Source organism: Arabidopsis thaliana, chromosome 3, assembly GCF_000001735.4.
Source record: "Arabidopsis thaliana chromosome 3, partial sequence".
Lineage (NCBI taxonomy): Eukaryota > Viridiplantae > Streptophyta > Magnoliopsida > Brassicales > Brassicaceae > Arabidopsis > Arabidopsis thaliana.
The window spans coordinates 12,488,600-12,513,629 of NC_003074.8; the positions used below are offsets into that span (position 1 = coordinate 12,488,600).

The following is a 25,030-nucleotide window of genomic DNA, read 5'->3' on the forward strand; positions in this document are numbered from 1 at the left end:
AAAAAATGCATCAAATAGTAAAGAAAAACAAAAAAGAAGAGGCTAAAGTTGCTAAACAAAGGCATTTAACCAAAAAAAGAGTGAAATAATATGTTCACGTAGATTATTTCTGTTGTTGTATTGGATATTAAAAAAACTCAATATTCTTAAACATTCTGATAAGTAGAGCTTGCAACATAGTTTGGGTTTTCTTAGTATGAATCAAAAAATCTTTCAAATGACTATGGAGTCCTCATCCTCTAATATATTTGGCTTTACCAAAAAGAGATGCACAAAGTTTCTTCATAAGTTTTGCAAACTCCTTCCTTAGTCCACCACCCTCTTTCCCCCAGCAGGAGCCTCAAGTGAAGTATGTTTGACAATTAACTTTGGTTTAACCTATTGCAGCAGCTGGCTAGTCATGAGGCTTCGTTGTTGGGAAAAAGAAAACCTCATGCAACAAAATTCAGAACATGAGTAAGACAACATACATACTACTTCATTGGATTTCTCTAGACTGGCTTCAGGGAAAAAAAAAAGTGGGACCTTAATGTTCTGTGAGTCGGTAAGTAACATAAGAGGCCTGTCTATTCCCATTCCCCAACCACCAGTAGGAGGCAATCCATATTCTAGCGCCATGCAAAACGTCTCATCCATAGCCATAGCTTCATCATCTCCAGATTGTCGATCTTGAAACCAATCATCAAGGTTTTAAAATGATAATACATACGCACATATATATATAGAGAGAGATTAAGGATTCAAATATGTTGATAAGGTCAGAATTCTCTTATCAAGTAGAGTAACAAAAAGTGATGAGAAAACAGAAGAATAAGGTGAGAAACAGAAGAATCAGGGAAGAAGAAGGGAGAAGAAGATGAAGATAAACATTGTTATGATCTATTTCGATAACGTTTCCACAATGTTAAATAAGACAACTAAAGAAAATAACATGCTTAAACTATGGGTCATATACAAAGCCCACTAGGCCCAATTCATGATCTATTAATACTCCTCCATTGAAAGCCACCATGTCCTCATGGTGGAAGGAATTGAAAGTGAAACTCTGGGACCTTGATCATTGCCTTGTTCGCCTTAGTCTCGTATTTTTATCTTAGCTCCATGATCGATTGTACCTGTACAACCATATTGGTTAGAGCAGCTCTCATTACCACCCTTAGGAGTGACCCCAAACTGCTTCCAACTGTTCTCTTCAGCTGGTCCTTCCCTGGCAGTCTTGTTCCTTGACGATGAGAACCACTTTGAGATGAACAAACCCAAAATCTTGCAACCCGTTCTGCACTTTTGAAGACATTCCAACGTCAAGCCAAAACTTTCCAACTTCATTCCAACGTCATTCTCCGTTCTACACTTTTGAAGACATTCCAACGTCAAGCCAAAACTTTCCTTCACTTGTCATTAACCTTAAGCTTAGGTGATTGCAATTCTCTCCTTTGTATTTGTCAACAAGAATAACAGTTTCGTTAGTTTCTTTTACGAGCTATTGTCTCAACATTTTACCACCTAACAATTCTGGTGGCCGTGGAGATTGACCCACTTCCCCGGTGAATTCCAGCCTCAATAGCAACCCCTCTTGCTTCTCTCCCACTCTATTTTATTTCCCCTGCGTCACCTTGGTTACTCTTTCCCACAGAACCTTACTCACCCCTTTTAAAGCTACCTTGTCCACAAAGTAATATTCAGCAGTCATTTCACAATCACCATCGTGCTCAACTTACAACTCCTCTTGCTCATTTCCACTCCTCATTTTCACTCTTATAGTACTTAGTTTCAGATTCTCCTTTGTGTATGGATGCAGAACATCATTTTCCTCGCCAATGGTAACCCACTTATTACCATGGTTAAAAGACATAATGTTCTTTTCCCAATTGATACTTGTCCCTCCTAACATGGAAAGCCATTTTAACCCAATATCACTGATGCTTCCGTCTTGTTCTCGTTAACCAAAAGGAAATCCTTGAATCAACAAACCTATTCCCATGCATTTTTCTTTGCTCTTTATGTGCAATCCATGACCCAAAAGAACTGAAACTAGATTTGTCTCCTTCCCTGGCAGCTTAAAGTGAATTGCTAAATCCTTAGGCATGAAGTTGTTTGTGGCTCCGGAGTCGATACGCACAGACACATGATGTCCCGAGATAGAACCAAAGAATTTCAGCTCCTTGTTTTTCATTAATCCGCAAGTACTAAAGACCTCTTGATTACCTTGCACCATGGTCATACACATTAGCTCTTCAATACCAGCCCTATAGCCTGAAACTGGTGCTCTTGTATCTCCTCCTGTCCCATTATCATTTTCACTAGCTTCCTCAAGCCACTGTGCCAAATTCATCATGCCTACAATTCCATTAGATTTAAATCGCCTAACTGCATCTTGTAAAGTAGGCTTTAAACCTTGTATGAATATCTCCTCTAAGTGTTGTCCTGGTAAAGTAACTAAGCCTAGACAAATAGCTTCAAATCTTTCTCTGTATTCACGCACTGATCCTTCATGTTGTATTCCCGAATAATGAGGTTGATGATTTACATTCATTGTTGTCTTTGTCTCTCGGGCCATCATACACTTAAATTCCTTCCAGCTTGTAGGTGAATTCTTTTTCGAGAGATGCTTTATCCATTAACCAGTCTCTCCATCCAAGTTTGAATAAACAATTTGTAACCTCTCATGCTCCGGAATGTTATTCTCACCATAATAACTCTCAAAGTTGCTTAGACATCTTCTTAGGTTTTCATCTGAGGGCCTTGATACTCTATCTTCCACCTGTTCCTCTTCACCATGTGAATCGTTCACTAATGGAGTAAGTATTTTCCTTCCTAGCAACTGTTTGGATCGCAATCTAGAATCAAGCAAAAAAGTTCGAGTCTGTTTTCCACGTCTCTTCCTCGTACCTTTGACGTTTTCAGTTCCAAGTGGGATCACGTGATGTCTCCTTAGTGTTCTCTTTTTTATGACCTTGTGATGGCTTTGTATAATAGGGATACGACCTTTGTTGCGAGATTGATTGATGATTTTTAACACAGGAGCCAAAGGATCGAAAGGTTCTTCTAGTGGTAAAACGCCCAACAAGTGTTCGACAGTATTCTCATGAGAATTTCCTTGATTTTCACCTTGTATAACAGGTATCGTTCCTTCCTGGCGAGAATGATTTGTCATTGGAAGCTCAGAAATTGTGGGTTCTGAAATCCACACTAGAGATTTGTAATTGAGATTATGAGAAAGGAGGGCTAGATGTTCACAGAAACCTTGAGAGTTATATTGCTAAGAACGAATGGAATTTTTGTATTGATAATGACAAAGCTTTTACAATGTGAAAGGAGATTACAAGTGTAAAAGTATGTGTGTGAATGTAAGCTGAATTGAATGTCCCTTCCAAGTCGTCCTTGCTTCTTTATATGGGTCTACGCACGTGGTAGCTCCGTTCGGGATCTGCGGAGATCCTCCTGAATATTGGGCAGGTCAGTTCCGAGATATCAGGTCCGCTCCGCGAATATCTCCTCATCAGTTCCTAGGTTGTTATTCGCTTATCTCCCTTCATTAGGTGACCGGGCTTATCTGGCCCAAATACCCATTCGCGTATGTGGGCTCATCAGCTGCGTAGGTCCTCTACTTGGTGGGCTTGGTGGGCTTTTGTGGGCTAGCTTGGTATTTTCGCAGGTGGATTCCTGGAGGGGAATCCAGCTCCAACATTTGCCCCCCAGCCCATTGAGTGAGTAGGCAAACTCGATGAGCAGACATATAGGTCATGTAAGATTGCGAAAATATTCTTGATGAGATGATAAATGCTATAAGATCAGTCGGTTTTGAGGATAAACTCAACAATTTTGATTTAATTTCAGATTCCTTAACCCAAAGATTTCGAGGAGATACGCGAGATAAGTCGCTGCTGATGTGGACGGCCGAGATGGAGCGTCTCATTCAGCGAACCGCATCTGACGGTCCAGATTAGGCGCAGAGAAGAGATCTCTACAATCTCAAAAATCGTGGTGATGATGGCTTTAAATAACTTCCCACCTCTCCACTTGACGTCACGTTAACTCACACGACTCTCAAGGTAACTTCTCTCCTCCTTTATTATTTACTGCGTTTAGTTTTGTAGAGATAGAAAAATCTCGTCCTTTTTTTTTTGCTATCTCCTTCATTTCTCTGCTGCTCCCTCTCTCTCGATCTGCCTTCTTTGCTCTTTTCTTTCATCTCTCTCGTCCCTCTCTATCGAAACCCAAAGATGAGCGACTTCGAAGATTCCCAGAATAAAAGCAACCACAATTATGGCGACGATGAGAGTTCGTCCGAGACGAGGTCGGCGGCATCACCGCAGCGAGTACAAAGACGCGTCATAACCCTAGGCGGAATAGGTCCAATTCGTCCGCCGTCTATCAGAGCCGACAAACCGAAAAAGAAAAAGGCTGCCAAGCAAGGAGGAGGCACACGGATGACGAACAGCGACCTGGTCGACCTCCGGAGGAGATGCCAGGTTCCGGTAGGGGTAACTATGATACTCCCAAGGCCGCCACTGCATCGTGAGAACGTGCCGGTCGGGTGGTGCTGCGCTTATGCCAATTTCTTTGAGAAATGTGGCCTTTTTTTCCCGTTTCCGGTGTGTATCCTCGAGATGCTCTACTGTCTCGGCCTCGCCTTTCCCCAGATATGCCCGAACTTTGTCCGCCATGTATTGGCGTTATTCACCCGGCTCGGGAAGTAGATAGAGAATTCAACTGCCATGACCTGCTTCAGCTCTGCCAGGTCAAGACCAATGCTAGGAGCGACCAGGGGACGTACTACATCAGTGCTCGTCCCGGATCTCTGATCCTAGGCGGTTTAAAGGCTTATCGAGACACCAATTGGCGATCCAAGTACTTCTTATTCAGAGTAGATCGTCATTCAATCGGCAGTTTTGATCCCGCGAGGATAACGAGGACCTAGTCCACCAACCTGGGTCAGATGGAGACCTGAGCCTCTTGGTTTTTTGTTGTTTGTGTCGAGTCCTTAACTGCTTTTGCTGAACGTTAGTACTGATATCAATGTTATTTTCCCTTTGATGGTTTGCAGCAAAGACCAAGGAAGTTACTCTCTCAGAGACTCGAGCTGTTAACCCTTCTCTGACGTGGTCAGACTAACTGGGCCACTTTTAGCAGAGATCGCATCGTAGCTGCTCATGCCGTAGCTTCAGTAGTTCCCTTAGCTCCAGCAGTTCCCGCAATCGTCCTTCCAGCAGCACAGCTAGATCCGATCGAAGAGGTCCCGTAGATTTAACCGATCCCCGAGGCTGATCTGCCTATAGGTACGAGTTCCGTTTTTTTCTTTTTTTTTTTAGACAATGTACGGGTTACTGAGGCAGCTGCGTAACTCGAGCTGCTAACTAACACGTATCGTGCTTTGTCTGTTCAGTTCCTCCTGACTCCAGCTCCACTTCAGAACTCCCGCTCATCAGAAGAATGAGGCGTCCAAGTCTTCGTGTTCAACGAGCCAACGCCGGGGCTCCTGCTCGTGGTGATGATCTATCGACCGCGATGACTGCGGCTCGACACACTCTAGCTGTCTCCAGCGCATCTGCCTCAGCATCTCATCCCTCAATTCCTGAGATCAATACCGGGGCCTCCGCTGTAGCAGGTCGTTCTGATTGTGCACCGTCCTCTCCGAAGAGAGCTTGGACCCAGCCGGAGGTGCATCCGGCGGCTGAGTTGGTCGTGAGTGACTAGGGGGTCGCCTCTCCCAGAGAGGAGAGGATAGAATCTGCGGCTGCTATCCCGGACGCAGCTGCGTCCGCGGATAGGCGGTCCTCGGGCAGGTCCCATGGCGGAGGACGAGGCTCCAGAGGTGGGGGCAGGTCTTCAAACCGGACTCAGAAAGTGAGGCAGACGTCCAACTCTGGTGGAGGTTCCGCGGGAAGCGGGCCTTTCCACTGGTCTAACACTCACGACCGTGATCATCCGATCGTTGACGACGAGGCTGGGTTGGCGAACCTGCTTCGCCACATCAAAGGGAGGAACTGCCAGGTTCCTGGAGTGAAGAACATGGCCAAGGCGGCATCTTATGCTGACATGATGGCGAAGGAGGGCCAGGTAATAACCGATAACTGCCTCCTCCTGATTCCATTCTTATGCTAGTTATAACTTTCTGTTTTGCCTTTGGTAGGCGATAGCTGCCACGAACAAGCTGGTTGCTCTCTATGAGCAGCGTTTGAGTCAAGTCCCCTCGGCGAGCGAGCTTGAAGAAGGAAAGACCCTCATCCGGGAGCTGACGTCGAGTGTGAAGGCTGGTCAGGAACGCGAAGTTTCGTTCCAGGTATACCCCGTTTTTGTGATTTCAGGCGGAGATCGAGAGGTTGAAAATAGAGCTGTCCACTTCAAAAGACCTCGAGAAAGGTTATGCTGCGAAGATCGGGCTCATGGAGATGGAGATCGGGGGGTTGCAAGCCGACAAGCAGATGGCGAGGAACCAGATTCATCGCTTGGAGCAGAGGAGGGAACAGCTCTCCAAAAAGGTGATGGACCTGACTTCGACTGCACAAGGGGCGAAGAAGGCGGTTCACGATGCTAAGGTAGAGCTGGCTGCTGCGTATTCGAAGCTGCTTGCTGGGATCAAGGAGAAGTGGGTCTCCAAAAAGGAGTACACGATGTTGGAGGGGCAAGCGGTCGAGGTGGAGTCAAACCTGGCTTTGATCGACCAGATCACAAAGGCTGCTATCAATCTGCCGTGGAGAAACCTCGGCTACAAGCGGAGCTGGATGACCTAGAGGTGCGGTGCAAATCGAAGGAGGTATCGGACTTTACTCTAAGCAAGTTAGATCTCCCGCAGGTTTCAGAGATTTCGGTGGTACGTCTGATGGACGTCGACGAGCAAGGGACACCAATTGGCTTGGATGAGTTTGAGAGCAACAAAGACGCGTTTCCGGGAGGTCTCGCGGAGGGTTCTGGTACTGTCTTTGCTACGCCAGCCGGAGAATCGAGGTAGTGATCACTTTTGCTCCTTGTTTGTTTTAGGATTTTGTGTTTTTTCAGACTTAATGCCTTGGAAGGTTTTTATCCTTTCGTTTATTGCTTTTTGAACTTGGTGCCTGGGAAGGCTTTTATCCTTTGTTCGTTTAAGTACTTGGATGCCTGGGAAGGTTTTTATCCTTTTTAGAAAGTATTTTTTGTCTTTCATTCGAGTGCTGACACTTCGTTGATTTTGGTGTATGATCACCTCGCTTTGTCCATGTTCCGGATAATAATTGGACTTGTGTGAGCCCGAGTTATTTCGGATGTGATATGGTATATTCTTCGAAAGTTAAAACTTTGAGGAAGTTTGAGTTGTTTTGTCTCGGGAACCTCTTGAAGTGAGGTCACACAAGGGACCTGCCAGATTTTGGGAGCTGGGCTTGTGGTATCGCCAAGTCGTGAATGAAACCTTCGTTTCTTCCTTGTTTACTATGTTATGTGTTGATAGTGAAAGAGTTAGATATGGTTGTAGTAGGTGAGCTCCGATGAAGCCGAAGTGATGTGTTCTTATAAGTCTAGTTCACTATCGACTTTTTGGAAGCAAGATCACAAAATAGATCCGCCAACATTCGGGTGTTGGGCTTTGGGTATCGTAAGATTACGAATGAGTTTTTGCGAAACATGATAATAAATATCAAAATTTTCTTTTATTCTTATCTCGAAATTTGTTAAGTACAAAAAGAGGTAAAGCAAGCGACGATCTGGTGTGATTGAACTGTCAGGTGAGCAGCAAATCTTCGTTGATGGAAGATGTGATGTCTGTTTCCTTTGTTGAAGTTTCGTCTTTCAAATGGAAGGGTTGAGATGGTAATTGCGTTTGTGGAGGGAACTGCCTGCATACCTGGTTAGGGGATTAAGCCCCTTGGTAATTCGATTGAAGTGGTGGTTGCGCTCTTGGGGGGAGCTGCCTACGTACCCTGCCAAGGGATCAAGTCTTATCGTAGTTCGATTGTTTTTGAGTACCTATTCGTGGTATTTCATGAGATGCATGGCATTCCAAGGCCGTAACTCAAGTACTCCGTTGATAACTTTTACGAGCTTATAGACGCCGTCACGTACCACCTCGCTGATTCGATAGGGACCTTCCTTGTTAGTTCCCAGTTTTCCAGCGTTTAGCTCTCTCGTGTTGCTGAACACTTTTCGTAAAACGAGCTTTCCCACTTCGAATCCCGAATTTTGATATTGGAGTTATAGTAGCGGGCGGCAGCTTGTTGATAGTTTTGAACTCGGATCATTGCCTGATCTCTGCGTTCATCGATGAAGTCCATGTTGTCCTGTAACATTTGCGTGTTCAGGTCCGAGTTAGCAGGACTGGCGGTCCTTCTCACGCTTGGTACTATTTTTTCGACAGGGATTAGTGCTTCTAAACCATAGGCGAGAGAGAACAGTGTTTCTTGCGTTGATTTGCGAGGTATAGTTCGGTAGGCCCAGAGAACTCCGTGAAGCACGTCGGACCACATTGATTATTTGGAATCAAGTCTTTTCTTGATGTTGCTAAGTATAGTTTTGTTGGCGGCTTCTGCTTGTCCGTTACCTTATGGGTAACGGGGTGGTGGTGGTGGTGGTGGTGGATGTGGTAAGACGGATCTTCCACTTGTCGCAAAATGCTTTGATTTTTCCCGAGGTGAGGTTAGTCTCGTTATCGGTGACGATCTCATAAGGTATGCCATGTCGGCATACGATATTTTCCCATAGGAAGTCCTCGACTTGTTTCTCGGTTACCTGTTGGAAGGCTTTAGCCGCGATCGAGTTGGTAGAGTAGTCGGGGAGGACCAACAGGTTTTTTAGTCTCTTCTTCCCTCGGAGGCTTCCATGGGACCTACGACATCCATGGACCACTTCATAAATGGGTAAGGAGAAGATATCGAGGACATTTCCTCGGGAGGTTGATGAAGAGTAGGTGCATGTCGTTGGCATTTATCGCACCTGAGTGAATGAGCTATGCAATCGGCTATCATTGTTGGCTAGAAGTAGCCTTGCTTTTTGATTATGAGGGCGAGGGTACGTCCACTACAGTGGCTACCACATTGCCCCTCGTGCATGCTTTTCATGAGGTCTTTTGTTTGTTGCCCGTAGGTACACACCATATAGGGACCTGCGACGCTGCGTTTCATAAGTCTCCCTTCCATGATGCAGTACCTTGCGCTCTAGGCTTTGAGTTTTCTGGTCTCCCACTTGTCGGGAGGTGTGATCCCTTGTTCGATGTAATCAATGATTGGAATTCTCCAGTCATTGTACGGTTCAGGTTCGTACGAGGCAGGTTGTTCGGGGGTTCCGAGCTCCAGCTCTTCCTCCGCTGCACCTGCCTCCACGGCTGCTGCGAGGGCTCTAGCCGCAGCGGTGGTGCTTCGGGTTACTGGCGTAAAGTTGCAAGTTGCCGAGGTTTCTATCCCAGCGTGTTTGACTGTTAGGTCAATGCTCGGGTGTTCTATTCCTTCGAACGGGATAATTCTTTTGACGAAAGGATCTGACGTGGAGGCGAGAGCTGCCATGGCGTCTGCAGAGGTGTTTTCTCCTCTGGGGATCCTGGTCAGTTCGAACGATTCGAGGTACGCTTCCATGCGCTCGTCTTTAGCTTCATATTCCCCGTGGAACTGGCTGGTGACAAGTTGGGAGTTGCTATGGGCGTGTATATCGCGGATCCCCATTCCTTGAGCTAGCTTAATGCCAGCAATGAGGGCTTCGTACTCAGACTCGTTGTTTGATGCGTTGAATCCGAGTCGGAACGATTGTTCGATGACTTCCCCGGTGGGGGAGGTGAGTTGTATTCCTACTCCGGATTCTTGTCGGTTGGAGGAGCCATCGACGTGGAGGAGCCATTTCTTATTGGAGTTGGTTCCATCCAGGTCCGCTAACGGGAGCTCGATTACAAAGTCGGCTAGGACCTGTGCTTTCGAGCTGGTTCTGGTGCGATATTCTATATCGTACTCACTTAGTTCTATGGCCCATTTTGCAAGTCGACCTGAGTGAGTTGGATTGTGCAGAATGGTTCTGATTGGTTGAGACGTAATCACTACAATGGGATGTGATTGAAAATATGGTCTAATTTTTCGAGCTGACATGACTACGGCCAGTGCCAGTTTTTCCATTGCTGAATAACGGGTTTCAGCGTCTATCAACGTTTTACTAACGTAATAGATCGGTTTCTGTCCTTCGTGATCTTCTCTCACCAGGACGCCGCTTATCGCGGTTCGGGAGACTGCCGTGTACAAGTACAATGGTTCTCCTTCTTCGGGTTTTGCGAGTATGGGTGGTTCGGACAGGTATGCTTTCAATTGTTTGAAGGATTGCTCGCAGTCCTCATTCCAATCGAACTTTTTATCCTTTCGGAGGAGCTGATAGAAAGGGACGCATTTATCAGTAGACCTGGATATGAACCTGTTGAGGGCGACGATACAGTCGGTCAGTCGTTGGACCTCCCGTGCCGTTTTTGGCGATGGCATGTCGATGAAGGCTGTAATCTACTTAGGATTGGCCTCGATGCCTCTTTCAGTTACTAGGTACCTGAGGAATTCTCCTGAGGGAACTCCGAAAGAGCATTTCTCGGGGTTTAGCTTTATCTCGAATTTGTTTAGGATTTTGAAGCATTCTCTTAATTGCGGGACGTGGTCTTTTTCGCGAGCTGACTTGACCAGCATGTCGTCGATATAGACCTCCATCGTTTTACCTAGCTGGTCAGCGAACATTCTGTTCACCAATCTTTGGTAAGTAGCTCCAAAGTTTTTTAAACCAAAAGGCATTACTTTATAACAGTAGGTGCCTCGGTCTGTAATAAAAGCTGTTTTTTCTTGGTCATCTGGGCGCATAAGTATTTGGTTGTACCCGGAGAACGCATCCATAGGTGGCTTCGACCAGTCGGTCAATATGTGGGAGTGGGAAACTGTCTTTAGGACATGCCTTATTTAGGTCCGTAAAGTCGATGCATACTCTCCACTTCCCGTTTTTCTTTTTAACGACGACCGGATTGGCGAGCCTGTCAGGGTATTTTACTTCTTTTATCGATCTGATCTTGAGCAATCAATCGACCTCATCGTGCAAAGCTTTAGCCCTTTCGGGACCTAGCTTGCGACGTTTCTGCTTTATAGGTCGGTAGGTCGGATTGACGTTGAGTTCGTGTGAGGTTACCTCGAGGCTTATTCCTCGGAGGTTCGCACTTGAGAAAGGTTATGAGATCCTCTTGTATCGCTGGGTCGAGGTCTTGACCTATCCCAACGCATCGTTTGGGATCTGATTCGTCTATGCAGACCTGTGTTATCAATGATTTTCGAGGTCCGCGTTGAGAAGGATCAGAGGATCTGACTGTTTTCATTTCCGCGAGTTTGTCTTCTATAATTAGTACTTCTTGTTCTGCCACCCAGATCGAGTTCTGCAAAGACTAGGTCTATGCGTTCTCTCCTAGCGGGTGGAGGAGAGTCACCTCCCTCCGGTGTTCGTTCCCGTTTCTTTTGTTTGGGAGTTTGCTCCTCCTCCTGTTCGTCTGGAGGAGAGGTTTTAACTTTGGGGTTTGAACCTTTTTTAGTTTTGCCCCCAGTTGCGATTAATTTTTTAACGGCGCGACACTCCTCGGTGGAATGTCCTTTTTTTTTGTGGTACTTGCAATATTTTTCGAGGTCAAGTTCTGGACTCTCGTCCTCAGCTGCATCTTCTATTGCGAGTAAGGTATGCTGCCCTTGCGTTTGGTTTTCCTTTTTGAAGGGTTTTTTAATTGCAAGGGGAGCGTTTTGCGTTTTAGATTCTTTGAATCTTAAGGCCAGCACAGCGAGCTCCTCTTCGGCTTTGGCGAAGTAGAGAGCTTTGTGAAGGGCATCGTCTAAAGAGACCGGTTGCCTAACAGTGAGTTCCTCACGGAACCTAGAGGAAAACCACAGACCGTTATGAAGGGCTGCTATGGCTACCTCCTCGTTTAGGTTCGCAATCTTCGATTTGATTGCTTTGAATTTTTCGACGTAAGATCGCAGGGATTTGTTCTGAAGTTGAGTGAGACTCCAGAGGTCGGCTTCAGACATCCTGTGTTCGATAAGTACCGAATACTGTTTTAAGAAAGCGGCGGCGAGCTGGTCGAAGGTATCAAGGGAGAAGTTCTACTATCCGTGAACGCGGTGCGCCTGGTTTCTTTGATCACGCGATCTATGTCGGGAGCATCGCTCACTGCTAGATGCATTCGCGAATGCATTTGAGCCATGTTCGCATTTGTTTGAGCTGCGTAATTGCAGAATATTTCCATATCTACGACGTTACGCGTATCGACCGGTGCTTAGGGATCGGTTGGACTGTTAAGGAGGTCACTTCCTGGTATCCGGGGAATGGATGGCGGATTAGCGATAGAGGTTCGTTGTTGCGTTGAGTTCCCGGGAAAGCGGGAACTGGACGCGGTTGTTTGGTTTCTCGTCCACCTGTACCTAGGAGGCGAATAGCCCAGCGGTAGTAAAGGTGGGGCTGGTAGCCTTGGGAAGGCAGGCGTTGTGCTTGTCTCGTTTCCTGTTGCCTGGTTTTCGACGAGAGTGTTCGCAGGTGCCTGTAAAAAGGTGACCTGCCGGTTGATAGGAGGTGAGACGTCTATCGAGGCGAAGTCTAGAGGAGTCCTCGGAGTAGGATCAACCGGGGAGACGGTACTTGTCAGATCTATGGGGACCTGGGCAGGAATCCTAGTTTCGCGGGGGAACTTCCTTTCCCGCGGTATCGCGCTCTACCTCATGTGCCATGCGAGTGGAGTCGCCCTCTCTGCTGACCCACAAATGCGGCTAGGTTGCGATGCGCAATTTCTTGGTTTTTGGTTAAGTTGATCAAGTTCATGATCATTGCGCGGAGGGGGAGTGATTTGGTCAGATCCAGAAGAATTCGAGTTTGGGAGATGTCCTCCGCATTAGCGTTATGGACAGCATCAACCCTGGTTCCGAGAGAGAGATCCGTTGGGAGGTGCTAGTCCATAACGTCATCGTTTGGGATCTGAACTGGTAAGCCAGATCCCGATGAATTGGATGAATTGGGATCCATGATCGTTGGTCACAATTGATGTGTTAGTTTCGGTGTTGGAATGATCTATTTTCGTCCCACAGACGGCGCCAAATGTGGGTTCTGAAATCCACACTAGAGATTTGTAATTGAGATTATGAGAAAGGAGGGCTAGATCTTCACAGAAACCTTGAGAGTTATATTTCTAAGAACGAATGGACTTTTTGTATTGATAATGACAAAGCTTTTACAATGTGAAAGGAGATTACAAGTGTAAAAGTATGTGGGTGAATGTAAGCTTAATTGAATGTCCCTTCCAAGTCGTCCTTGCTTCCTTATATGGGTCTACGCACGTGGTAGCTCCATCCGGGATCTGCGGAGATCCTCCTGGATATTCGGCAGGTCAGTTCCCAGATATCAGGTCCGCTCCGCGAATATCTCCTCATCAGTTCCTAGGTTGTTATTCGCTTATCTCCCTTCATCAGGTGACCGGGCTTATCTGGCCCAAATACCCATTCGCGTATGTGGGCTCATCAGCTGCGTAGGTCCTTTACTTGATGGGCTTTTGTGGGCTGGCTTGGTATTTTCGCAGGTGGATTCCTGGAGGGGAATCCAGCTCCAACAGAGATCCAAGGATTGAGAGAAACTTCTGGGATAACATTGCCCACCAAGTGTTCGACAGATTTCTCAAGAGAGATGTCTAGTTTTTTGGTTGGTATGGCTTCAAAACTTGTGGTGATGACTTGATGGAGCTCATGATGCTCTAGATTCTTCATCGTAGGACAGTTGTCACATTTTTTTTCAGAGAAAAACTTAGCAAAAATTTCACGCATTCACATAATTTCTCAGAGAGAAACTTAGCAAAAACTTAAACTATAGGTCATATACAAAGCCCACTAGGCCCATATCATGATCTATCATATATATACCTTGAGCTGATCAACAAAACGCTGCTGCTGTTCCGCAGGATCATTCAACTCGGTGTAGGCATTACAAAGCTGCAGCCAAACAAAAATCATGATTCTTATATAAAAGCTCACTTCATGTTGGTTGACGAACAACTCAAATCGTTCAGTAAGGAACTCGTTGGATCTGTGACATTTTGTTAAGAATAAGAAACGTAATCTCTATTTCTTAACTTCCGATATACCGTTTCATAAGAGATTGAGCCACCGGCACATCACCGATTCATAACTCTCTCTCTCACAAGCGACACATACGTCACTGAACATTCATCAAACAATGCATTAAAATCTTTCTTTAGAAGCTACTCTGTCTTTTATACTTTGTTATGTTCACTCGCTTATCTTCAGTTTAGCTCATGTGCTCCTTAGCTGCCATCTCGCTCGCACGTGTCTCTCTTCTCTTCTTTCTTGTGTAAACCATTAATGGCTTATCAATACCCCTCCCTTCGAAGAAAGCTTGTCCTCAAGCTTGTGTTTTCATTTTGTCTTAGGTGAAGAAACCATAACGAAAGAGGAAACCACATATATATTCCTGGATCAGGAGGAAATGTCCACCAAAATGCTAACTTTCGTACATGAATCGCTTCATGATATGAGCCATCAAACTTAGGTGGCAGCTGCAAAATCAACTGGTGTATCACCCCATGAAACCGCTTCATGTGCACATGTTGGAGCCATATACACAACATCGTCACTGTTGAACGTATAACAACCAACAAAAATGTAGAAGTTGCAGGTTTTACGTTGACAATCGGAGACCACCACACAACATTCTGTTGTTCGTTGTCGAACTTGTAAACATACAAAAATCCATGCTCTCTGTTTTTTCCATTGTTTTTCCACCGAAGCCACACCGAAAAGAAATAATTCCAATCAACCACTTAAAATGCTTTGGTTTTGCTTCTTTGATCATCATTATTCCACGTGTATTGTTGTGCTTGAAGCAATTGTTGCTTGACTTGTATTGGTGCCAGCTCTATTTCCATACTTGACTTTGTTCTGTTTTTTAACTTGAATCTCCACGATTTGAAAAACCTCCTCTTCTTCCTTTTACTTTGTAGTCTTTTAATCCTATGAGGACCCAGTTGAGATGCACAAGAAGGTTGCACTATAACAGTCTCATTCAGAGATATGGTCACATGTGCATCATCGTGAAACATATGAGATTGTTTCTGTAGTCGAAGGCTCCAAAATCTTCTTCTCTTCCTCTCTAATCCAACTTTAGCATGAGAATAAAAACTAATGGATTTTCTATCTTTGCTATCAAAAAGCTGAGGTTTGAACTTATATTTCCAAGCCTTAGGATACTTTCTTGGTTTTCTTTTCTCAGTGATACTTCTGGATTTATGATACAAACACTCCACCAAGGAATTGTTTCTCTTCTTAATCATCCGAGGATTTAGAACCAACATCTTCTTGCTTCTAGAACTCTCTTTGATTAAAGCCATCTCCATGCCGGATTGCTTCTCCGAAAGAATTTCCTGTTGGTGGCTCAGTTCTATCACCAAAAGGGAATCCTTGCTCTGCCACGTTTTTGGTTTTGGAAGTGAGTCAGTTACCAAACACAATTCCTCTTTATCAGCATTAGCTGCCATTGACTCCTTTATCCATAGCTTCTCTTGTACCCAATATCTTGTATGTGGCATGTTTTTGAACTTGAACATCCAATTTTTCGGAGAAAAACTCAGCTTCCTCTTCTTCAGTCTTTCTTTCTGTGGTGACATTATATCGAGCACTTGGTATGTCTTTTGCTGGTTAGTGACACATGCTGACTTTGGAGACAACATATACACTTCTTAAACACATAATATTTGTAATTTCTCTTCTGGATGAATCAATAAAGCATCAACGCCAGAACTAGAGTGGAAATCCTTACAAACAGCTGGTGATTCCTTGTTAAATCGAATGGTTGGTTCCAATTTTGAAACTGGTACCTGTGGAGTTGACAAAATCGCATCTGCGACAGCGTTGCTATCCACTTCTATCTTCGATGTGTTCCTCTCCTCAAAGATTTCAACGACATTATCGGAGGAGTCTTCTGCAATTTTCTGTTGAATAGGGTTTTTCTCAACCGTAATCGTTTCCTGAAGTGTGTCCATTGACGAAATGATACAGTATTACACGTGAGAGTTAGCACGTGCGAAACAAAGTGGGAAAAATAAAAGAATCTGGGATTGACACGTGACAAGCGAGGATTCGCAGATCAGAATTTGTCGTTAGTCACTATAAGAGCGTGTGTAACTCGTCACTTTCTTTTCATCGAATAACCCTGTAATCTTTGAATATTCTAGAACCTTGTAATTGCTAGATCCTCTCGCCTTGAGAGTTAGTTGATCATTGGTGTTCTTCATGACCGTCGATTGATTTGTTTGGGTTTTGAATAATAAACAGAGGTTTTGATTGTTCTTTTGGATTGGAGAAGTTTATTGTATTAAAGGTATTAGAGCCATTCGTTTCTCGGAATCATGGTCCAGACACGTTCTCAGGATGGTGAAGCACGGGAGAAGGGGTTGGAAGTTTTGTATGATTGGCCATGGTATGTGCAGTTGCTGAAGGAACGGTTTGATAATGAGTGTGATGATCCTATGGCTGAGTTGAAGAAGCTACAAGAGACGGATGGAGTGGTGGACTATCATCAGAAGTTTGAGTTGATTAAAATCAGAGTTAATCTTTCTGAGGAATATTTGGTTAGTGTGTATTTGGCAGGATTGAGGGTAGACACGCAAATGCTTGTCCGTATGTTTCAACCACAGACTGTGAGACAATGTTTTAGGCTGGCAAGATTGTATGAAAAGGCACAATTTAAAAAGCCTTATTCTGCACATTGGACACCTAAAACAGGGGGAGCTACTTTGAATACGAAACCAATGCGAGAGCCTGAGTCACAAGCAGGTCACTATACTAATAAGACTGTTTCTAAACAACCACCAAATACTAAGAAGTTGTCGCAACAAGAAATGAGTGAAAGCGAGCTATGGGACTTTGCTATTTTTGTGATGAAAAGTACACTCTGGAGCACTATTTGGTTCACAAGAACGCAACTGTTTTGTATGGATGTAGATGATGAGTTTGAGGATGCGAGTGAGGAATTGTTGAATGAGGATGAGGAGAACATGCCTCAGATTTTTGTGAATGCAGTTTCAGGAATATCAGATTACACGACTATGAGAGTTAAGGGAATGTATGACAATAAAATTCTCTTTATTCTTATAGATTCTGGTTCTACATTCAACTTTATTGATTCTACTATGGCTAAGAAATTGGGTTGTAAGGTGGAACCTACAGGTTTGACAAGGGTATCTGTGGCAGATGGCAGAAAGTTGAGGGTAGATGGTAAAATTACTGATTTCACATGGAAGCTGCAGACTACATCATTTGCATCTGATATTCTAATGATTCCTTTACAAGTCATTGACATGGTGTTGGGGGTTCAGTGGTTGGCAACTTTGGGAAGGATTTCGTGGGAGTTTCAGAAGTTTGAGATGAGATTCAAGTACAAGAATCAGAAAATTTTGTTACATGGTCTTCAGTCGGGGTCTGTGAGGGAAGTTAGAGCACAAAAAATTCATAAAAAACAAGATCAAATGCAGTTAGCTATGTTGTGTGTGCAGGAGGTGTCAGAACAAGAGGAGGAGCCTGAACTTTGTTCACTCAATGTGCTAACAAGTGAATTGGTTACAAACTCGGCTATGGAGGGGGTAGTGGCAGCATTTCTAGATATATTTGAGGAACCTACTGAGTTGCCGCCGTTTAGAGCACAACATGATCATAAAATTAAGCTACTAGAAGGCTATAACCCGGTGACCCAGCGTCCTTACCGCTATGTTGTACAACAGAAAAATGAGACTGATAAAATGGTAGAAGATTTGTTGTTAAGTGGGACAGTGCTGAACAGTTCAAGTCCTTATGCATCGCCTGTGGTACTAGTAAAGAAGAAGCATGGGACTTGGCGATTGTGTGTCAATTATAGGGAGCTAAATGGGATGACTATGAAGGACAGGTTTCCCATTCCCTTGATTGAAGATTTAATGGATGAACTAGGAGGGGCTGTGGTATTTTCTAAGATTGATCTTCGAGCCGGTTATCATCAAGTACGGATGGCTACTGAGGATATTCACAAACCAACTTTTAAAACTCATAGCGGGCACTATGAGTATTTGGTGATGCCTTTTGGCCTCACTAATGCCCCTGCTACGTTTCAAGGTCTTATGAATGCTATATTCAAGCCTTTTCTGAGGAAGTTTGTCTTGTTTTTTTTCGATGATATACTTATTTATAGTTCATCGATGGAAGAGCATGTACAACATCTTCAGCAAGTTTTTGAGGTCATGAGATCTAATAAACTGTTTGCTTAGCTTAGTAAATGTGCATTTGCTGTTTCTAAGGTGGAGTACTTGGGACATTTTATTAGTGGAAAGGGAATTGAGACAGATCCTACAAAGATTAAGGCAGTCTTGGAATGGCCAAACCCAACAACACTCAAACAGTTAAGAGTATTTGTGGGCTAGCTGGTTATTACAGGAGATTTGTAAGAAGCTTTGGGGTCATTGCAGCTCATTTGCATATGTTGACAAAGATCAATTCTTTTGAGTGGTCAGAGGAAGCACATGAAGCATTTGATGGTTTGAAGAACGCATTGTGCCAAGCACCTGTTTTAGCTTTGCCACTTTTTGATAAACAGTTTGTTGTTGAAACCGACGCTTGTGGCCAAGGGATTGGTGCAGTTTTGATACAAGCAGGGCATCCATTGGCCTACATTAGTTGGCAGTTAAAGGGAAAACAGTTACACTTGTCCATATATGAGAAGGAGTTATTGGTGGTCATATTTGCAATTGTGAATTGTGATTTACTGAAAGATATTTAAGCAGGGTACACTACTAATGATACTTTAAAAACTATCATTGCTGCACTTCAACAAGATGCTTCATCTCATAAGCATTTTTCTTGGAGTCAGAATATTTTGAGGAGGAAGAGTAAGATTGTGGTTCCTGCAGACACTAAAATTAAGAATAATATCCTCAAGTGGTTACATGATTCTGGCATTGGTGGTCATTCTGGAAGGGATGTTACTCATCAAAGGGTTAAAGGGTTGTTTTATTGGAAGAGCATGATTAAACATTCAAGCTTATATCAGGAGTTGTGGTACTTGTCAGCAATGCAAGAGTGATACTGCAGCTTATCCGGGGTTATTACAACCATTGCTTATTCCGGATTCAATTTGGAGTGATGTCTCGATGGACTTTATCGATGGTCTGCCTATGTCTAATGGAAAAACTGTGATCAGGGTGGTGGTGGATCACTTTAGTAAAGCAGTTCATTTTATGGCTCTATCGCATCCCTATAGCCCCTTGACATTGGCACATGCCTATTTGGATAATGTTTTCAAGCTGCATGAGTGTCCTACTTTTGTCCAAACCTCAGCAACAAACGATTCTTCAAATGTTCCCATGATCAAAAAAGAAACATCTTTTATCTTCTGTAGAACCAAGACTCTGCTTCGCCTTCAAGAAGACTTTGTGCAAGATTCTTCTTCTTGCTTTCGATTCGACCAGAGCACACTAACGCACCATTTGTTAAGAATAAGAAATGTAATCTCTATTTCTTAACTTCCGATACACCGTTTTTATAAGAGATTGAGCCACTGACACATCACCGATTCATAAGAGATTGAGCCACCGGCACATCACCGATTCATAATTCTCTCTCACAAGCGACACATACGTCACTGAACATTCATCAAACAATGCATAAAAATCTTTCTCTAGAAGATACTCTGTCTTTTATACTCTGTTATGTTCACACGCTTATCTTCAGTTTAGCTCACGTGCTCCTCAGCTGCCGTCTCGCTCGCACATGTCTCTCTTCTCTTCTTTCTTGTGTAAACCACTAATGGCTTATCACATTTTCCCAAGGGACTCATAATCTTGGGTTTGTTCATTATGAAAGTAGGGTTAACACACGTCACTTCCAGAAAGTGTCCAACAAGCTGCACAGTGAAAACATTAAGCATATGAACTAATCACATAACTTCGAATTTAATACTATAAGGGGATAACAAACTTACTTTATCCAACAAATGAGCTGTCGTCAGAGGAGGTGTGCATCTGACATCAAACCTCTCACACGCATCAATTAGATACTTGTTAGCTTCCTTGCTAGCCAAGTCTTTTGATATATTAAGGTTGGCCATCTTTTCTAAATCTACAATCATGTCAACCCTCCTACAGAAATAAAGAAATATCAAATCATTCCCAAATCCACCGAGAAGAACTCTGTCTTGACCAACAAAGATATTTCACTAACCTGAATGGAGGAGTGAAGTCAATTTCAATTGGCTCTTTATCGTACCCATTAGCGTGGTATTTGATCTTATATCCACCTGTTAGTTTCTTCACCATACCTACGACAGGAAGAAAATGCTTAAGTTTTGTTCAAAACGTAAAATTAGCACTCAGTGCAAACAGAGGTATTTGTTGGAAGTGATCAAGTCATCATCTTATTTTAGAAGAGTCATATATTATATAGTTAAGTAACTGATTTATTTATATTCGTATCACACATTGAAGAGATTCAAATAGAATTGTTAACAGCAAAACAATTACATGTGTGTATGTGTCTCTACAATGGGTTGTCTTCTAGAGACGTGTCACTTAGTCAAAATGTGTCATGTAAACCTATAAATACAGTTTATATATCTAATTAAAGTGTATGGTTTTCGTTTTACAAAAACAGAGAAATATAGAGTAAGACAAATCACAGTTAAATATGTGTTGTCCGATCCTTAACAACTTTGAGAGTTCAAAGTTCAACATGGTATCAGAGCTATGGAGAAAACAATGCAGCAAGTTATTCCAATCTTCAATGGTGAATCGTATGGCTTTTGGAAAATCAAGATGATAACCATCTTGAAAACAAGGAAGTTGTGGGATGTTATCGAAAATGGAATTACGTTGAGTTCGTTGTCTGAAAACTCACTAGCGTTAACTAGAGAGCGTGATGATCAAGTGATGAAGGATATGATGGCTCTTTAGATTCTTCAAAGTGCAGTTTCTGATTCAATATTTCCGAGAATCGCTCCGGCATCAAGCGCAAGAGAAGCTTGGAACGCTTTGGAAATGGAGTTCCAAGGAAGTTCACAAGTAAAGATGATTAATCTTCAGACCTTGAGAAGAGAATATGATAATCTGAAGATGGAGGAGAGTGAAAACATAAATTTTTTCACAACCAAGTTGATTAATATGAGTAATCAACTAAGAGTTCATGGTGAAGAAAAGACCAATTACCAATTGGTTTAAAAGGTTCTTATCTCCTTGCCGCAACAGTTTGATAGCATCATTGCGGTCTTTGAACAAACAAAGGATCTATCAACTCTCTCTATGACAGAGATGATAGGTACTTTGAAAGCGCATGAGAAGCGCTTGAGTCTCCGAGAAGAACGTATCAATGAGGGTGCATTTTATGGAGAAAAGCTTGGTTCAAAAAGAGGAAACAAGCAAGACAAGAAACACCATTGGAAGACCAAAGAGTGGTGTGGCGTTTGTGAAAGAAACAATCACAATGAGGTAGATTGTTGGTAAAAGAAGAACATAGGTGTGTGATAGACTTAGACGAAGTGGAAGAGCACATCTAAATTTTGAAGAGTTAGAAGATGACAATGAAGATGAATGTCATATGCTATTTAGTATCGTTAAAGAGGAAGAAGCGTCAAAAGGAATTGACAAAACATGGTTAGTTGACAACGGATGCACTAACCATATGACCAAGGAAGTTAAATATTTCATCACTCTTGATGAAAGTGTAAGAGTTCCGATCAAATTGGGGAATGGTCAACATGTAATGACGGCATGAAAAGGAAACATCGAAGTGATGACAAGCCAAGGAGAGAAGATCAACAAAGATGTGTTTCTAGTGTCGGGTTTAGCGAGAAATATGTTGAGTGTTTCTCAAATGATATCCAATGGATACAGAGTCTTATTTGAAGATAAAAGATGTCTCATCAACAATCCTCAAGGAAGAAGGATACTGGATATTAAAAGGAAACATAAGAGTTTCCCATTGAGATGGAGAAAGTCGGACACAAGAAGTCAAACAAATGAAGTTGAAGAGATGGCTCATATACATGAGATGTGTCTTATAACGTCCAAAAAAACTCAGAATTTGGAGGGAGCAATGGAGACGTGAAGTGGATAGAAGACATGAGAGAAGAGTTGATGATGATAGAAAAGAACAAGACGTGGCAAGTGTTGGAGAGACCAAGCAATTGGAGCTGATCAGTTGAGGACAAGAAAAGTACAAGTGGCTATGTCTTTACTTCTGGATAAGGTGCATTTTGTTGGAATACTAGCAAGCAGAAGAACGTTGCTCAATGAACGACCGAGGCGGAGCTCTTAATCACATCAAGGTTCGAAGTTCTACGAGAACAACTAGACGTAACGATGAAGCCATGATCAAGGAGGAGTGTTGGAAGTGATCAAGTCATCGTCTTATATTATAAGAGTCATATATTATATAGTTAAGTAACTGATTTATGTATATTCGTATCACACATCAAAGAGATACGAATAGAATCGTTAGTTGCAAAACAGTTACATGTGTGTATGTGTCTCTACATTGGGTTGTCTTTCTAGAGACGTGTCCCTTAGTCAAAATGTATCATGTAAACCTTTAAATACAGTTTATATATCTAATAAAAATGTGTGGTTTTCGTTTTACAAAAACAGAGAAATAAAGAGTAAGACAAAACAGAGTAAAATCTGTGTTGTCCGATCCTTAACAACTTTGAGAGTTCAAAGTTTTATAGTATTCGACATACCACTGAGCAAATTCTCACACATCTCCATCAAGTCATTGTAGTCTGCGTAAGCCTTATAGAACTCGCAGGAGGTGAACTCTGGATTGTGTGTCATGTCATGTCAATACCCTCATTTCTGAATTGCTTTCCAATCTCGTAAACACGGTCAAAACCGCCAACAACAAGCTCCTTAAGATAGAGTTCTGGTGCGATACGCATGAACATCTTAATTTTCATATCATTGTGATAGGTTGCAAATGGACGTTCAACTGCTCCACCAGCAATCATATTCATCATAGGTGTGGAGAAAAGTGTAACGACCGCGTCCCGCGTTCATAAAAAAGGCCGGTTTGTTTTAGGAGAAAACTAGATCATGGTCGAGGAACGGACCAAAATACTTAGTAGGAAAACGAGAAAGTTCAAGCCGAACCAGCTAGGTGAGCTGGACAAGCTGGATGAACTAGCTAGCTAAGCTAGGTGAGCTAAACCAGCTGTAAGACTAGCTAGCTCAGCTAGGTGAGCTGATCGACAGCTCGACTGAGCTCGGTGAGCTAGTCAAGTACTGACCCAGCTGGGTGGTCCGGTCAGCTGACACTCGAGCTGGTGGACTGTGGTAGCTCACGGGTGAAGAGGTGTCTCGGCCAAAGGTGTAAGGTCGAGCGGGTACCAACGAACGGTTGCATCGCCCAAAGGATGCAAGGAACAGATGTGACCTTTCGAAAGGATGCAAAGAACGGATGTGACCTTTCGTAAGGGTGCAAGGACCGGATGTGATGCTTCGGGAAGCATCCATTCGCCTCCTATATAAGGGAGGACGCCCAAGGCATCTCACATCATCTCACAACATCCAAAACACCATAAAACATTCTTAAAGGAGTCCCAACACATCCTAGAGTTGTTGGTCGGAAAGGGGGTGCGGCTCGGCGAGTATAACTCGACCGAACCGATGCGCATGCTACCTCCCGGTCCAACGGTTCGATGGAGTGTAGAGGATGGAGAGGGTAGACCGTTCGTCTTAGAGACGAATCGGATCTGGTAGACCGATCGTTGGATCGGATCGGCCAGACCGATCGTCAGACGGATCGGATCGGCCAGACGGATCGGACAGACCGATCGTCGGACGGGTCAGATGGGACTGGCCGATCGTCTGACGGAACGGGTCGGACAGACCGATCGTCGGATGAGATGGATCAAGAAAAGTGTTCGAGGAAGCACAAGGATAAGTGCATCCGAACACACCCAAGGGTCGCCCATGGATGCAATCTTACCGATAAAGGGAGAAAGCACCAAGAATGGGTAAGGAACGTGATTCACCATATAGGATCAACATCGCGGCCGCCTTCATGTATCTATCTCCTTAGCCATGGTGAAACCGATCAGAGATCGGTAAGACCAAAGGGTGACTCGATGGATAACCAACGGGAAAGTCCACCGTGGGAACCGATGGACAAAACGGATGTTGGACCCGCGAGCAAACCTAAGGCCGACGGAAGAAAGATTTCATGGGCTAGCCTACGATGATCCAGTGGATGAATCCACGGACCCTTGGGTGTGATAAGGATATCGTTCGGACCGCATGGATGGATCATTAAGCCGAAAGCTTTATCGACCACCATGGACCGGACGGGTAAACGGTTAGTAAACCGTGGGCGGTCGTAGTGTTAAACGACCGGAGCGGAAACATGGATGGTTCGATAAGCCGAGGGCTCAATCGTCCACCATGTAGCCGGAGGGGCGTACGTTTGGAGAACGAATGGACCAATAAGCCAAGAGCTTGATTCGGCCATCGTGAACCAAGGGAATCGTACGATCCCCAATCTCTATCGTTGTACTTAGACCAGTGGGGTTGGTTGGTTGTATGGCTAAGTAACGATAGGGATTGGTTCATCAATTCACGACTGATGACGAGTCGTTGAACGAATGGAGTAAGGCGACAAACGGGCTAAGGAATCAAATCCGCATATTGACCAAGGTATGTAACGATCTAGCTTATTAGTTAAGATAGACGTTTGGTAATTGACCGTGAAAGTAGGATAAAGGAATATGCGATTGTTTGGCTTAGAATGGTTAGCGAACATATGCATGTCTTGACCGAGTAAAGGATCGATCTAAGTCTAAGGAACAAAGACGATGAAACCGGTACAAGAGTTGGTTAGAATTAAACCAAGGTTAGAAAGACTTCCGCTGTGTAATAAGAGAGCGATTATAGAATTTAGCCTCGTAAAGGCAATTCTATGTTGAATCGCGAAAAATTAAGAGGTTCGGCCGGGAAGAGGCGCGAACTTGAGTACAACGTCGCCGGACGCCGAGACGTCCAGGACGGGGTCTCACAAAAAGAGTGATA

The 25,030-nt window shown here is 43.7% G+C and overlaps 1 protein-coding gene and 8 pseudogenes across 9 annotated transcripts; 4 read left to right on the top strand and 5 right to left on the bottom strand.

Annotated features, from left to right (window-relative positions):
* Positions 1 to 378: 378 nt before the first annotated feature.
* Positions 379 to 1,326, bottom strand: AT3G30805 (Class II aminoacyl-tRNA and biotin synthetases superfamily protein; the record flags this gene model as incomplete). The annotated part of the gene is made up of 2 exons (NM_001161184.1): positions 379 to 668; positions 1,116 to 1,326. The coding sequence occupies 2 exons, from the start codon at positions 1,324 to 1,326 to the stop codon at positions 379 to 381; spliced, it is 501 nt and encodes a 166-aa protein (NP_001154656.1).
* A 2,897-nt stretch (positions 1,327 to 4,223) lies between these two features.
* AT3G30810 lies at positions 4,224 to 7,781 on the top strand (annotated as a pseudogene; the record flags this gene model as incomplete). The annotated part of the gene is made up of 13 exons: positions 4,224 to 4,572; positions 4,644 to 4,867; positions 5,111 to 5,236; positions 5,313 to 5,340; positions 5,387 to 5,661; positions 5,698 to 6,060; positions 6,134 to 6,283; positions 6,309 to 6,638; positions 6,755 to 6,948; positions 7,000 to 7,106; positions 7,332 to 7,363; positions 7,454 to 7,570; positions 7,701 to 7,781.
* A 169-nt stretch (positions 7,782 to 7,950) lies between these two features.
* On the bottom strand, positions 7,951 to 12,047 carry AT3G30811 (annotated as a pseudogene; the record flags this gene model as incomplete). The annotated part of the gene is made up of 1 exon: positions 7,951 to 12,047.
* Positions 12,048 to 13,859: 1,812 nt separating this feature from the next.
* AT3G30812 lies at positions 13,860 to 14,039 on the bottom strand (annotated as a pseudogene). The gene has a single exon.
* A 1,728-nt stretch (positions 14,040 to 15,767) lies between these two features.
* Positions 15,768 to 19,371, top strand: AT3G30814 (annotated as a pseudogene; the record flags this gene model as incomplete). Its single annotated transcript has 1 exon — positions 15,768 to 19,371.
* Positions 19,372 to 19,710: 339 nt separating this feature from the next.
* AT3G30813 lies at positions 19,711 to 20,293 on the bottom strand (annotated as a pseudogene). Its single transcript has one exon.
* Positions 20,294 to 20,670: 377 nt separating this feature from the next.
* On the top strand, positions 20,671 to 22,047 carry AT3G30815 (annotated as a pseudogene; the record flags this gene model as incomplete). Its single annotated transcript has 1 exon — positions 20,671 to 22,047.
* Positions 22,048 to 22,689: 642 nt separating this feature from the next.
* Positions 22,690 to 22,990, bottom strand: AT3G30817 (annotated as a pseudogene). The gene has a single exon.
* Positions 22,991 to 23,059: 69 nt separating this feature from the next.
* AT3G30816 lies at positions 23,060 to 24,785 on the top strand (annotated as a pseudogene; the record flags this gene model as incomplete). The annotated part of the gene is made up of 8 exons: positions 23,060 to 23,123; positions 23,258 to 23,435; positions 23,500 to 23,694; positions 23,782 to 23,982; positions 24,085 to 24,235; positions 24,391 to 24,474; positions 24,563 to 24,658; positions 24,726 to 24,785.
* Between the last annotated feature and the right edge of the window lie 245 nt (positions 24,786 to 25,030).